At 33.7% G+C, this 13,923-nt stretch overlaps 1 protein-coding gene across 21 annotated transcripts in view; it reads left to right on the top strand.

Moving 5' to 3' along the window:
• STS (steroid sulfatase) overlaps positions 1–13,923 on the top strand; it is a 93,076-nt gene that overhangs the window by 16,006 nt on the left and 63,147 nt on the right. For 17 of the 21 annotated variants that reach the window (XR_014947444.1, XR_014947446.1, XM_085550878.1 and 14 more), the window contains 4 exons: positions 3,995–4,147; positions 5,287–5,408; positions 8,016–8,138; positions 11,766–12,189. Coding sequence is in view for 19 of the 21 variants with exons in the window: in XM_015848871.3 (XP_015704357.2) it covers positions 3,995–4,147; positions 5,287–5,408; positions 8,016–8,138; positions 11,766–12,189 (822 nt within the window). In the remaining 2 variants the exon portion in view is untranslated. The remainder of the gene's footprint in view (positions 1–3,994; positions 4,148–5,286; positions 5,409–8,015; positions 8,139–11,765; positions 12,190–13,923) is intronic. The other 4 variants (XM_085550897.1, XM_085550888.1, XM_085550899.1 and 1 more) reach the window with 2 other exon arrangements.

The raw sequence follows: 13,923 nt of genomic DNA, 5'->3' as shown, positions 1-13,923 counted from the left end.
TGATGAGAGACAGGGAAACGTGTATTTGGGCCTTTGGGAAGGTGTGTGACCTTTCTACATGACTCACAGACAGTACCCAGACACACACATACTGGTTCTTTCCATGTCAGAACCTGCAGTGCTTTATTTTTCTGTGGGAAGGTAAAAGGTTCTAGCCTGAAAGAAAGTAATAGGCTCTTAGCAATGGCTGGCTGGTCACCTGCTGCTTTGGTTTCCTAGTGTCTCTGTAGCCCCTAGGGAAGAAGGCAGCAGGGAAGAAGCTGTGAACCACAATCAAACTGCACTCACAATCAGTTGGTTGGTTGCTTCTGACAACAGCTCCCTTGAAATATCATCTGGCTCAGGTAGCAGGGAATGAAATTTCTATTCTGTCAAATTCTGTCAGAGATCAAGTTTATTTGTCTGATTACACTAGTTAATGTAACCTAAATACAGGGTTGGTATAGTTGACTTTATTCATAGACTGAATTACCAATACTCCTGTAAAACATTCTGCTGTTGGATGTAAACACTCATATCTTCTTCTTCTTATTATTATTATTACTATCAATATTATTATTATATTTTATTTATTTTTTATTAAGAGTAATGAAACAGTAGGGTATTTAAGGCAGAATATTAACCAGATTGCCATACAATCTGAAGAGGAAAAAATTTTATGTGCATCTCTTGAAGAAAAATTTTGCAGCTAAAACTCATGAAGAATTATCCCCAGTTTCCAGGTATCAGTGGTACTGCACAAAGTAATAAGCCATTTTACTAGCGTGGTTGGTGGAACACATCCTACTAATGGAAAAGTATACTGGTTGTGTAATACAAAAGGCTGATTTTTTTCCTCCTGTCGTAAGCTGAACACACACAGACAATCCATAATCAAGTTGGGATGCATTTCATGCAATGTTATCTAAATTAGGAGTTTAGTCTCTCTTTCCTCTCTGGAAAAGGAACATGAACATCACTTTGAACATTTCATTGTATCAATCTTAAGTAGAGTTGAATCATTTTCTTAATGTTTGTCTTTTTCTATTAATTAGAGAGGATCCCTGGATAATTAACTCAGGTTAAATACATAATTTGAAGATGAATAAAATGCAGATGGATTAGTTTGCACCATGTCTGCCTAGATGATAAAGGCCATATAGGCTTTTGGCTTCTACGTGGGTAAAATTACATTGGGTGAATGCAGCCTTTTTTCAATTATTGGCTATGACACAATAAGTTGTATCGTGAGTCCTTAAGTTCTGTCATAATGAAAGCATAAATAACAATAGAGCTGTTATAAAAATAATTATTTCACATTTTGAGAACAAATTTATGCAAATACAATTTCTCTTTAAGTGGAACATCCTTTTGGAAACAGCATAACATATTGGTTCATTTTATTGATGTGCTGCTACTTGTTAGCTTTATGTAGCAAAGAAAAATTAACTGGCTGTTTCACAGCAATTTCTGTAGTAAACCATTTCAGCTAGAAAAGTGCTTTTAGGTGTCAGGGAATGCAATAATATTATGTTATGAAATCCAAAGCTGTGATCTTGACGTACTCCAGAGGATGCCATTATCTCAGAAGAGACAGTTTTTGTCATACAATTTCCTCCTCTCTTCCATTTGGCACTCTTGGAAACAGTCATTTCACACCTCATCTAGCTCCAGTAAAAACCTGACTCAACAGCTTTCAAAAATATTAATTAAGCTAGATATCATGGATAAGTTTAAGCTAAGTCCTCAAATATGTAAGGAAGTATCATATTACATTATTTAATGTTGCATTGTAAAAATCATATTCTAATGGGCATATACGTAAAAAAAAACACAACAGATTTAATACTTGTATATGTCAGCAGTTTTGCACATTTCATCATTATTATGTAATATTTACTGAAGTGAGCTACTATAATACTTGATAATTCTGTGACTATGGATTTCAGAGAAAAAACTTTCTCATCTCTCTTACCTCTCCTTTACATTGAAATCTACTGGTGTTGTACTATATCATTAAGCTAAACACACAGCACATGCTGAAAGAAAACACTGACCTAAAATTCTTCTAATTGCAAAGACTGAGCAGGGATGCATTCTTCATATATTCGTATACATCTTAATGATGTGCAGTTACTGAATCTGAGATATTTCTTTTAGCCTTTTAAAACTTTAGAATTTCTCTCTGTGAAATTACATTATATTATTATTAATAATTAGACTGTTAGTATTATTAACAGTTAATCATAACTTTTTAAATTATTATTATTATTTTATTATTTTTTTCTTAATTACTAAGGGTGGTGGGCCCTCTGTAGTGCCATTCTACCTCCAGGCAGATTGACACTTCCAGCCAGCTTGGTATCATCTGCAAAGTTACTGAGGGTACATTCGATCCCCTTGTCCAGGTCCTTAATAAAGATACTAAATAAGACAGACCCCAGTACTGACCCTGGGAAATACCACTCATGGCAGCTCAAGTCTTGTCTGTGGAGGCTCTTCTTTCCAACCATTTCCCTTCAACTTCCTTAATCATAGCTCCTCATCTCTTTTATTCCACATAGTCCCAGTTCTCTCACCCTTTTTTTCTTGTTTCTCTACCTGTCCACCATCATACACCACCACCATCACCTGTCTCTTCCTGTTTCTTAAGCCCTCTTCTATTTCTCCTCATTTCAACCCACAACTCTTATTTCAGCTGGGTCTCTAGTTTCCTTCCTTGACTTTTACTCAAATCAGAACAAGTTCTACCAGTTGTGACTACTGTGTGTTTATGGATACTTTTGCCCACCACACCTCACTGATTTATGAATTGCTCTCTGTTGATGTTTAGTTCCTTTGAACAAGCTCTTCTAGTTCTGACTTCTTTATCTGCTCTCTAGTGACTTCTATCTACCATAACTCATGGATTTACAATCCTTTCTTTCTCGACCTGCTGTCCACATTCTCTGGAAATTTTTCTTTCTAGTTCTTTTTCTACTCCTTTTGCTTTCAAATTTCTACCTCAGTTGAACCTGCCAGGTGTCCTCCATTTTCCTTTTTGTCACAGCATAACCAGATGTGAATGTGAAGGTGGGACTCGTAACCTCATCTGTGTTTGAAAAAGGTTGCCAGAATACAGAAAAGATGGAAGTATCACTAGGGGTAAAAAAGTCTGTGTTCTCTTTTCTGAGTGTACTTGTCACACTCAGTCCGTCAAAGCCTATATAGTTATTCAAGTTCAGTCAAGCATAGTGAGTTTAAACAGAGATCTAACAAATCCCTGGGTAGGTAAAATAGTATTCATAGCACTCAGTGTAGCACTGTGTACATTACATTACTCTTCCTGTTTGAGGCTGGATAAAGCATGAGCTATTTTTATAGAACATTATTATATGTAAAAAATATGTTTACACAGTTTCATTTTATGCCATTATATTTGTGAAACCTTTTTCTTAAATATGTCTTTCAGTAATTTTGCTGTGTGTTTATCTCTTTTGCAATGCTATTTTATCCCTTATTGAAGAACTATTTACTTTCTTACTTCAGTAGCAGAATTGCTTGGTGTGCAATGTACGTTTGAAATTTTGATTCTAAATTATTTCAATTTTATCTTCCTAAAATCATATTTATACTTCAAGAAAATTAAATACTGCTATTTAACGTAGTGGTATATTTCTCTGTAGAACATCTACGCATACACTATCAGTACTATCACTGAGGTTCTAACTGCTTATTTGTTTGTTTTTATTTAAAAGTTTAGTAAACACTTGGGAGGAGTGATTAGTTGTTTAATAAAAGATGCATTTTTAATTAAAAAATATATAGAAAACAATGCAAAAAATCTCTTAAGAAAAAGAAGCCAAACAAAAATTGACAATCCAGTTTTCATCTTGTATTACAGAATCTAGGGCAATAATAATAATATAATAATAATAATACAATATTAAATAATAATATTACAATAAATTGTTTTATTATTATTATTATTATTTTAAATAGTCTTAATCATTTTTCTCTTCTTCTTATACACCAGGAAGAAGATGGGAGTACTTTTATTTTTAACAGTTTTCCAGTGTGCCATAAATAGTGTCAATACCTATGGTGTTTCAAATCCCAATGTTGTTTTACTGATAGCTGATGATCTTGGTATTGGAGACCTGGGATGTTATGGGAACAGAACTTTAAGGTATGATTATATGTTTGGGGGACTCGTAGCTTTATGTTTAGCTTTTTCTATGGATCTGTAAATTAAAAACAAATGAAAACAACAAGAAACAGGAATTCTGTTGTGTTGGAATATGTTCTTTTTGTTTTGCAAAAGTAATAACCTTTCCATAGAATAGAATATCCAGTCTTATATTCATTACTTCAGACTTAGGTCATATATTTATCTGGACAACAAATTGCAACATGAAAAGAGAATTGTGCAACAAACTATGATGGGCAGCTACTCTCCACCACACTACTCATGGGTTGAGATAAGGACAGGGAGATCATTCACTAAATGCCATCCCAGGCAAAGCAGACTCAGTGTAAAATAATCTATTTTTCCCAACCACTTACAGATTAAAAGATGTTGTCCTTCCCGAACTGATCCCCATGCGCTTTCCATAGCCTGCAGCTCTCCCAGCACCACCCAAACATGGCTTCGTACTGCAGGGCCCACCCTTCAGGCACTGCCCCACACATCCCCACGGGCAGCAGCTCCCCCAGCCCTCCTGCCCCACTTCTGCCCCTCTCCTGAGCTTCACGGAGCTGCTACTCCTGCCTGAAGCACCTCCTGCCCTCCTTCTGCAGAGACATCAGTGCCTGCTAGGCTGTTCCTGTCATATTTCTTGCTCCTGAGAATCAGAGCATCTCAAATAAGTATATTATATGAAGTGACAGTTCAGAATTCCATCGATGGAGTATGAAAAAAATTGCTTGTAATCATATGATGTCATCATATATGATTTTGCAGATAGCAAAAAAAAAAATCTATTGGAAAATTAATATTTCTGACTAAATTCAAACTTTTATGTGGAAGGACTATTGTTTCTTGAGGTCTCAAGTCGTTTGTCTTGTAGGTTAGTGACCTACCAGAACAGATCTTGGCCAGTTTTCATTTCTAGTATTTTCCCTGTAGAACTAATAGCACAGGATTTATTCCTGCAGCACCCAACTTTTATCTGCATGATGACAGGTCACAGAAAAGGTTCTCAAGCAGATATGGAAGCTTGTATTTAATATTGCAAACATAAACTGTGAACATTCATTTGTATTTTTAATTATCCTTTTTTTTTTTTTAATTATTATGTTTTGTTGTTTTTTTTTTTTTATTTTAAGAACACCTAATATTGACAGGCTAGCAAAAGAAGGAGTGACACTTACTCAGCATATAGCAGCATCACCACTGTGTACTCCAAGCAGGGCAGCTTTCCTGACAGGGAGATATCCTATCAGATCAGGTAAAATTCAAATATTTTATTTATATATATATATTAAAATATATATATATTTTATTTGCAGTTAATAGTGTGCATTTTTGCCCCGCCTTTTTCTCTTGTGTTTACCAGGTTACTCATTTCAGTGTCTAATCAAGCTCAGGAGGTTTGGACAGAAATCTTCTGTATGTGGTAAATTTTTTCACTGCCAAAGAGTTCACGCAAAATAAAGCATTTTATCGAGATAAATATTTTTAAAAACACTGAGAAAAGACTGAACTACAGTTGTTCAATGGCAGGAGAAGCGATATTCCGTTGACTTCCTCCACTGTCCAAAAAGTGTGAGCTGTTTGCCTCTTCAGTTCTATTCAGGCGAGGGTGTTGGTGGCAACCTGAGTGTTGTAAATCAAAGAGATGTACCAAACAAGACAGAAAGCACGTTCTCTTGCTGGAATAATTCTATTTCTGTGAAATCTTTTGGTTTAGATGTTGGGTTTTTTTTCTTTTTTTATTTTCTTTTTTTTTTTTTCCCCTGAAAAACATTCTGTTTATTATGATTTCCAGCAACAGTAGTTTTGTTTCACATCTTGCTGTACACAGTGTTAAGTATCCTATGAATGCATTTAACTTCTCTTATTTCAAATCCAAAGCCAATCTGAGGCAGTGTAGAACCTGTTTATTTTAGTGTGCTGAGTCTCATCCCCTCTGTGCTTAGGCATGCAATTTTAACATTCTCTAAGCATAATTTTTAGCAGGAATCATTATACATTAATCAGATCACTTGTTCATTAGTGATAAAACATCCTGTTCTTGCTTCTGGGAATGAAAGCAAAGCAAGACTCTGGAGCCTACTTGATACATTCATGTTCATTCAAATCATGTAACAAGTTTCTGCAAAAGTGCCAGCTAACTTAACTTGTTAAATTTCCATTGCATTCAGCTGCAACGGAAAATTTTATATACCTATTACAGTTACATTGCAATTAATATTTACTGTAGGTAAGGCCACAGGTCAGTTTCCATCATCATCATTGTTTTTCAGAAAAATTAGCGTTTGCACTGATTTTTGTTCTTAAATAGTCTGTTCTCAGTTACACCTAATAATTTTCATGTGCATGAAAAAATTGAACCTTGTCTTAACTAAATTATGAAATTGTGAAATATAGACTACTCCAAAATATCAGTGAAGAATTAACACAAAATTATTGCAGAAAAAGCTAGAAGCACAGTTTTTTGGGGGAATATATATATATGTGTGTGTGTATATATATATATATTAATATAATATAATACCAATGTATATATATATTAACTATAAATATATATATATGTGTATATAGTAATATAAAAAATCCTAGAGCTGCAGAAAATATTTCAAAATATAGTATGTGATTAGACAGAAACCCAAGAAAAGATACTGATGAAAAAAATATATATATTGTTTTATAATTTGTTTCTGATAACTTAAAGGAATTATATGGATTTTAGTTAAGAGAGATCAAAGTAGACCTTCAAATGAAATATGGATATGTATATACAACTAAAACTGCCTAAACCACTGATCAGTAAAACTGATGTTGCTGTGTGAGGTGAAAAGTTGAAGTCAGCATTTGAAAGACAGAGATCTCGTTAATAAACTGGTCTGACAAGTCTTTTTCTCTTCTAACCACAATGGATACCTGAGGGATGATTATGGTTGTCTAGATCAGTCATGTAAATTTGGCGCTGCAATCATTCAAGTTGCATAATTCAAACTTCCTGAAGATACATCTGCACAGATTTGCATAGATATCCTGTGTTCTCTCAGTCTGTACTTTGAGCCAACTCTCATCTGGAATCCAAGTGATCTAATTTTAATGAACCTGAACTCTCTAGTTCATCATCCTGAGAGTAGTTTATAAGCTCAAGTTAGTGTTTTCAGACTCTCAGTGCATAAAAATTACTGTGCCTTATGTTGACTTACTAGCTGATGCCTGATGTTGCTTTGATGCACTCAGGCTGTAAGTCAGTTACGTGTGTTTATGCTATTGCAACACTGATCCTCTCTCACCAAAGATGAGTGCCATAGACACTGTTTCTAAATTCAGGCTCTCTTGCTCTTTTTTGACCTCATGATACTTATGAACCTAACTGACAAACTGCCCTGAATCCACTGCTTTCTTTCAAATTACCTTAAAGTCGTGAAGAAACCCATGTATGACAAAAGTGGAAGTTTTGGGAGAAGAACTTGGGAAGTGTCCTCAATTCCATTCCTTCCCCATGTCCAAGAAAAATAAATTACGCAAACTCAACTTCTTCAAGCTATGTTATATCTTAGAATACTTACAGAAAGGCTGACCACACATTCACAGTGACAGAATTTTCATTTTCTCCACTTATCATTTTTCTGGTAATAATACAGGAAAAACTGAGCTGAACAGATGACAATGGAGGACAGTATCTGCCTCCTGTGTTTCATGATGACTGCTGGTAATACATTATTTATACAATACTACTGCAAAAAATAAAATAAAATAAAATAAAATAAAATAAAATAAAATAAAATAAAATAAAATAAAATAAGTTCAGAAATAACAAATGAAAACTGTTTCACTATGTTATCTAAGTCTCAGTTATTCTCAATATATTTAGGAATGGCAGCTTTTTCACGAGTTGGTGTCTTCTTATTTTCTGCTTCTTCTGGGGGACTTCCTTCTGAAGAAATAACATTTTCCAAACTCCTGAAGCAAAGAGGTTATGCAACAGCTCTAATAGGTAAGACTGTGAAAATACATGGCTTTTTTTTTTTTTTTTTTTTTTTTTTTTTTTTTTTTCAATCTTTTGAATAAAAGAAACTTTGTTTTCTGTGTAGAGTATTAAGGGTCTCCACAGCTTAATAAGGATTTTTTTTTTTTTTTCCTAACACAAAGCTGAGCACATTCAGTTAAACAGAAATCATGTAAGTATGTCTAATTCTCTTGTGCAGTTTCATTTGCAAGATATGAAATTAACATGGTGAATAAACTGAAAATCAGTAAGTCTTGAAAAGTTTTCAGTATAAATAAAGTATACTTCAATATAAGTAGAGATGATGGAGGATTCCAGAAAACTAGTCATCACAGAGGTGTGTTCCATTTCATTTCATCAGTTTTTGGATATTTATAAAATAGATAGTGTTGTACTTGGGCTGTCTGTATTTTCTTCTCAGTAATTTATAGGAAATCTCAAGATATAGCAGATGTTTAGTGAAAAAATGATGCTTCCCTTGTATTACAGAGAATGTTCAAACAACTAAATGAAGTGTAATGTCTAGTGATGAATAAATATCTATTGATTAGTAAAAGGAATCACACTAAATTTGCATTAAACAGAACTGGAATTAATGTAACAGAAGTTCACTTTTAAATAATGTGAAATGTTTTATTTTTTTCCTAGTTTTGCCACTGATGTTTTCCACATTGTTTACAGTCTAGCTTATTTTTATAAAATAGTACTAATCCTTCACACTGCACTTCTCTTCACTGGAATTTCAAGGAAATAGTTTGGGGAACAACATGCAGGAATGTTACCACATTCATTTGGAAGATGGGTGCATCCATCTCATTTCAAAATGTAACAGAAGCTTGTAACTTGGGAATTATCTTTTGTATAAAAATCTGACTTTAGCAAGGCTAGCAATTCATACAACTTTTCAAGAAATATCTGTTTTATGTATATCATTCAGTACTGATGTTTCTAACTTGAAACATCCCCCTTATCTGTACTTCAGTCTTAGAAAGTATAAAATACATTCATGTCCTGCCAGAATGAAAACAGAATAACAAGAAATCCTAACATGAATATATTTAGTGGAGGTATATTTGAACTGGGGTGGAAAAAATCCATTAACAATTTGTCATGTTCATCTTGGAGTTAACTCCGTATTCAATTAAAGAATACTGAAAAATAAAATAAAATAAAATAAAATAAATAAATAAATAAAATGTTTCTGACAAGCACATGAATGCACAGCACTTTTTTTGGAGTTGACCTAGTTAATGTTCTTTTTTTATCTATTTTCACTGCAACATGACAGCTTGCCACTTAGATCTCCAGAAGTTATGTCCGTGAAGCTTAATGAACAATTCTTCCAAGCAGCCTGAATGATAGCTATGAAACCATAAGATGTAATATTACCATACCCTTAGTGTATAATGAAGGCTTCCAAAAAATCAAGAAGACTGTTAAAATTAAGGATAAGCATATGTAAATTACAGAAAGAAAAATTATGTAGATTTGAAGACTAGACATACAGATTCTGATTCCCAACTGGTCCATTTTCTGTTTCTGCTGGTATTCTTATCACATCATGCTGATCTAGGTCAGGGAATCTTTTCTTGGTTCAGTATAACTCAGCAATTCCCAATCAATTGCCGAATTTTTCTCCTGTGATGGATCGGTATAAAGATAGTTTAATGATTTTCTGTTCCTCAGACCTGTACCAACACCTTTTTTTTCACCTAGTTTATCTCCCACTTATTCTCTGAGGACATTTTTTTCTCTCCCTAAATGCATTTTCCTATTTCTTTGTATTTTTTCATGCTCTGAATATGTGTTTCCTCTTGCTTGATACATACTTGAATATATTTTAGTTTTAAATCTTTTCTATGTATACACTTTTTTACCTAATTTCTTTTCCCCTGTTGCACAAAGAAGGTGACATCTAACAGATTTGGCAGGTGGAGACTAATTCAAAAGATCTGCAATAAAACCAAGTTTTTCTCAAAAAATTTAGGTACACTGAATCTCTGATATTTCACCAGTTAAGGATTGTATATAGTAGCAAGAAATGCTGATATTTTGTGGGATAAAGCTACTCATAATCTAAAAAAATCCACTTCAGGTAGATTAGTATTGCTTTAATTACTGCTGTAAGTACTTTGATACTGTTTTTCCTACAGCTCTACTCAGTTATGCTTTACTAAAGGTCAGTTTTCCCTTATGACAATTATTCAGTTCATTGTTTATGCAGATTATCTCCAAAGTTAAAAATGCCAATTTATAAAGAGGAATTTGTACCTTTAGTCCAGAATGATGCATTGCAGTATCTGAACACATAATCGCATTAGTGATTATGATGAGGAAAAAAAAGACTGGTTGAGACTATGCAGAGGAATTATGGAACAGTTTTTAACAGAAAACAGAAACAGAACAGTTTATAACTGTTTTTGGAGAAAAGGGGGCTCAGGGGAGTTTATGAAGGAGAAGTAATGATGCTAAACCTGTGTGCTATGTATTGTTTCAAAATATCAGAATTGATCCTCATCTTTGTGCTCTTTTGTACTGCATTCTCCTCAATCATTTCTACCAAAGGTCGGAGGTGCTCTGCCTGCAATCAGGATTCTCTCTTGCAGATATGTAATGGATTTTGCTGTGGTGGTTAGAGAAAGGGGACATTCCTACATATGCTTTATTCCTTTCATGTATTTTCTACTAAGTGTACCTAGAAATGTTTACAACAAAATATTTCAGATTTCTTTGATCTAGGTTTGGCCTGGCAGTATAAATTGCCATTTATGAAAGGTGCTAAGCAATGCATAAGAATATGATAATGGGTTATCTTTGAGTCATAGAATGATTTATCTAAATACTTACCTTAATCAGCACAAATATAGATTATATCACTATAATGCAAATCAGATTCACTATTTCTACTATTTCTTTGTGTCTGTGTCCAACATTACTTCAGAATTAGAATAATTTCCTACTCAGACAAACTGGTGTAAGATGTATTTTGTGGCAATTAGCTAGTTACAAGTTACTTTTTATACATCCATATAAAATACACAAATATAAATGCATATATATTTAGTGAGAGATAATGAAATTTCAGAGACTTGGTAATTATTTAAATAATAAATGCTTTAGTAATTTCATTACTGTATTTATTTCCTGTTACTTTTTTTTTCTTTTTTTTCTTTAAGTAGTAGAATGTGAGTGATTTGCCCAATAAGGTATTTTATAACTTCATTCTTTCATCTTCAGAAAGCAGCAGCCACTACAAGCCAGTATTATTTTTATTCTGTTGCTTTACTACACATGCACAAAGGCTTCATTTTCAAAGTTGAGTATGTGTTAGAGCTCTGTTGCTCTTCAGTGACCTGCTAGCCCATTCAAAATTTAATGGTCTCCATCAAGAGCGGTACCCAACTATTTCCAGCTAAAAAGAGGAACAGATATGAAATAAATTATTTGATGAATGTGTAAAGAAAGTTATACAGAAAATAGGGATCCACTCAATAAATGCTGGGGCAGGGAAAGGGGCAGTATCAGTCAGGTAGCGACAGTTTTATATTTGGAATAGCTCAATGTAGGTTTGATTGTTTAACTACAAAAATACTCCCTGTTCTCCTCTCTTTATAGGAAAGTGGCATCTTGGGATGAACTGTGGAAGCAATAATGACTTTTGTCACCACCCCCTCAGTCATGGATTTGATTACTTTTATGGGCTTACTGTGACCAACCTTAGAGACTGCAAGCCTGGCCACGGGAGCGTGTTTTTAAAAGGTGTTCAGAGGTACCTTGTCATTTTAATCCAAATCCTTGGAGTCACCGTAGTCTCAGTGGCAGTAGTGCATTATATTGGCTTCTTCAAAGTACCCTTCCAAGCACTGGGCCTCTGTCTGTTAATCGTCTCTATTTCACTTGCAGTTTTGATTTTTTTCTTTTATCATTTCCGACACCTGAACTGCTTTTTAATGAGGGACCATCAGATAATCCAGCAGCCATTATCCTATGAGAATCTTACTCAGAGACTGACAACAGAAGCTGTACGATTTATAGAAAGGTAGGTATCCAGCTGTGGTTTGAGTTAATGATGGCAATTTTCAATGACATTCCTTCCTAAAAAGTAGATTACCACTTTTTTCTTTAAAGCACGACTAAAGTTAATCACTGTCAAGTGACAGTTCTACAACAGAGTATGTATATGTAGAGGAAAGCCATCATTTATGCTTCATCTTAATCTCTATGATTTTTCTATTTATTTATTTATTTATTTATTTCCGAGAGTATGTCTTTATTTTCTCAATTAAAATTGCAAACTTTTTATGTTTACTTATTTCAGAATAAAAATGCTTAAGAATAAATACATTAAACTTCTAACTCCTTTTAGAACTTTCATTATTTGGAATTTCAGGTAACCAAAAATATGAAAAGTATTTTGTAATGTGACTTAGTTGTATGAAGGCAAGATGTGGAGTTCTAATTTGTAAGTTTTCTGGAATGAGAAATTGCTCTTCATCATTGTTTTGGTGCATGCATTAAATGATGAAAACTGTTCACCCAGTAGTGATTATGAATACATTCACATAGTATCATTGCAGAATGCAAAGTTAAACCAAAAATCAAGGGCTAATTTTTCTAAGCATAGTGACTGGTCATGGTAGTAAGCAACACTGTTAGCAAAAAAACAATGCCCATATAAAATCTTAATCTACTGCAGTTTTTCTGTCATTTCAGTCATAATTATTTGAGTTAAATAACTCTACTCACAATACCAAAAGAAAATGTCTCTTAAATCAGATTTCTATAACTAACTCTCATGAGTAAATCAAATTAAATGAAAGCATCATTATTTTGTCTTGTTAATGGTGGTAGATAAATATATTTTCTCATTTGGATTCTAACTAGTTTAACAGTGTAATACTTGTTTATTATAATTGAAAACACGAACACATGCACACAGTTTTGGAAATTTTTGAGAGTTTATTTGCTTAGTGACCAAGGTTTTGGTGGTTTAAAATATCTCTTGATTTGACAAACTATATGTAGGGAGATTCTGCCTTTTTGTATAAGTGTATTACTTTGCTGTAGTAATTCACAGAGTTTTGGACATCTCTGAATTATGCATTGATTTCAACATACTGTCAGTAAAATGATAGTTCCAAAACAGTGATCTCAAGATTGAGAAAGAAAGCTAGAAAAGTGGTAACACTATTTATTCATTCTCATAATGCACACAAAACACAACTTAGTCAGTGTTTATAGCTGGCTAAACAAAATATGATCTGTGTCAGCACAGCTCTGTTGACTCAGCTGGAGGTTGAGGCTTTACATCAGCTAGCACTTGGCCCCCTTCTGAGAGTCATTTCTGGACTACAGTTATTTAAAATTGAAGTGAAGGTTAATAGCATATATTAGTAATTTACAATAAAGTTCATTACAGGAATTCTGCAATTATATTGAGAATTATAACCCAGACATTTTAGAGTCAGTGCTAAACTAAAAAATATGTATATCCAAACATATTAAGGTATTGAGATCCCATTAGAGCACCCAAGCAATCTTAATTGTGCCCTGCAGTGATTTCATATTTAAGTATATGGCCATAAAACTTGCTCCAGGGGAAAAGTGTGATTTGATTAATATACACTGAACTGGTCTGCCCCATATAATATTGTGAGCAACAAAATCAATATTTGCTTTGACACAGTAGTTCTGACATTATGTAAGTGCATCCATAGACCATTGCTTTTGTGACTTATCTACTGACTGGCCATTTGTAGGGGAATGGCAATCA

Source organism: Coturnix japonica, chromosome 1 (assembly GCF_054131305.1).
Source record: "Coturnix japonica strain WE chromosome 1, WE-NBRP24, whole genome shotgun sequence".
Lineage (NCBI taxonomy): Eukaryota > Metazoa > Chordata > Aves > Galliformes > Phasianidae > Coturnix > Coturnix japonica.
Note: the sequence above shows the minus strand (reverse complement) of the source record. Positions and strands in the feature narration are given on the sequence as shown.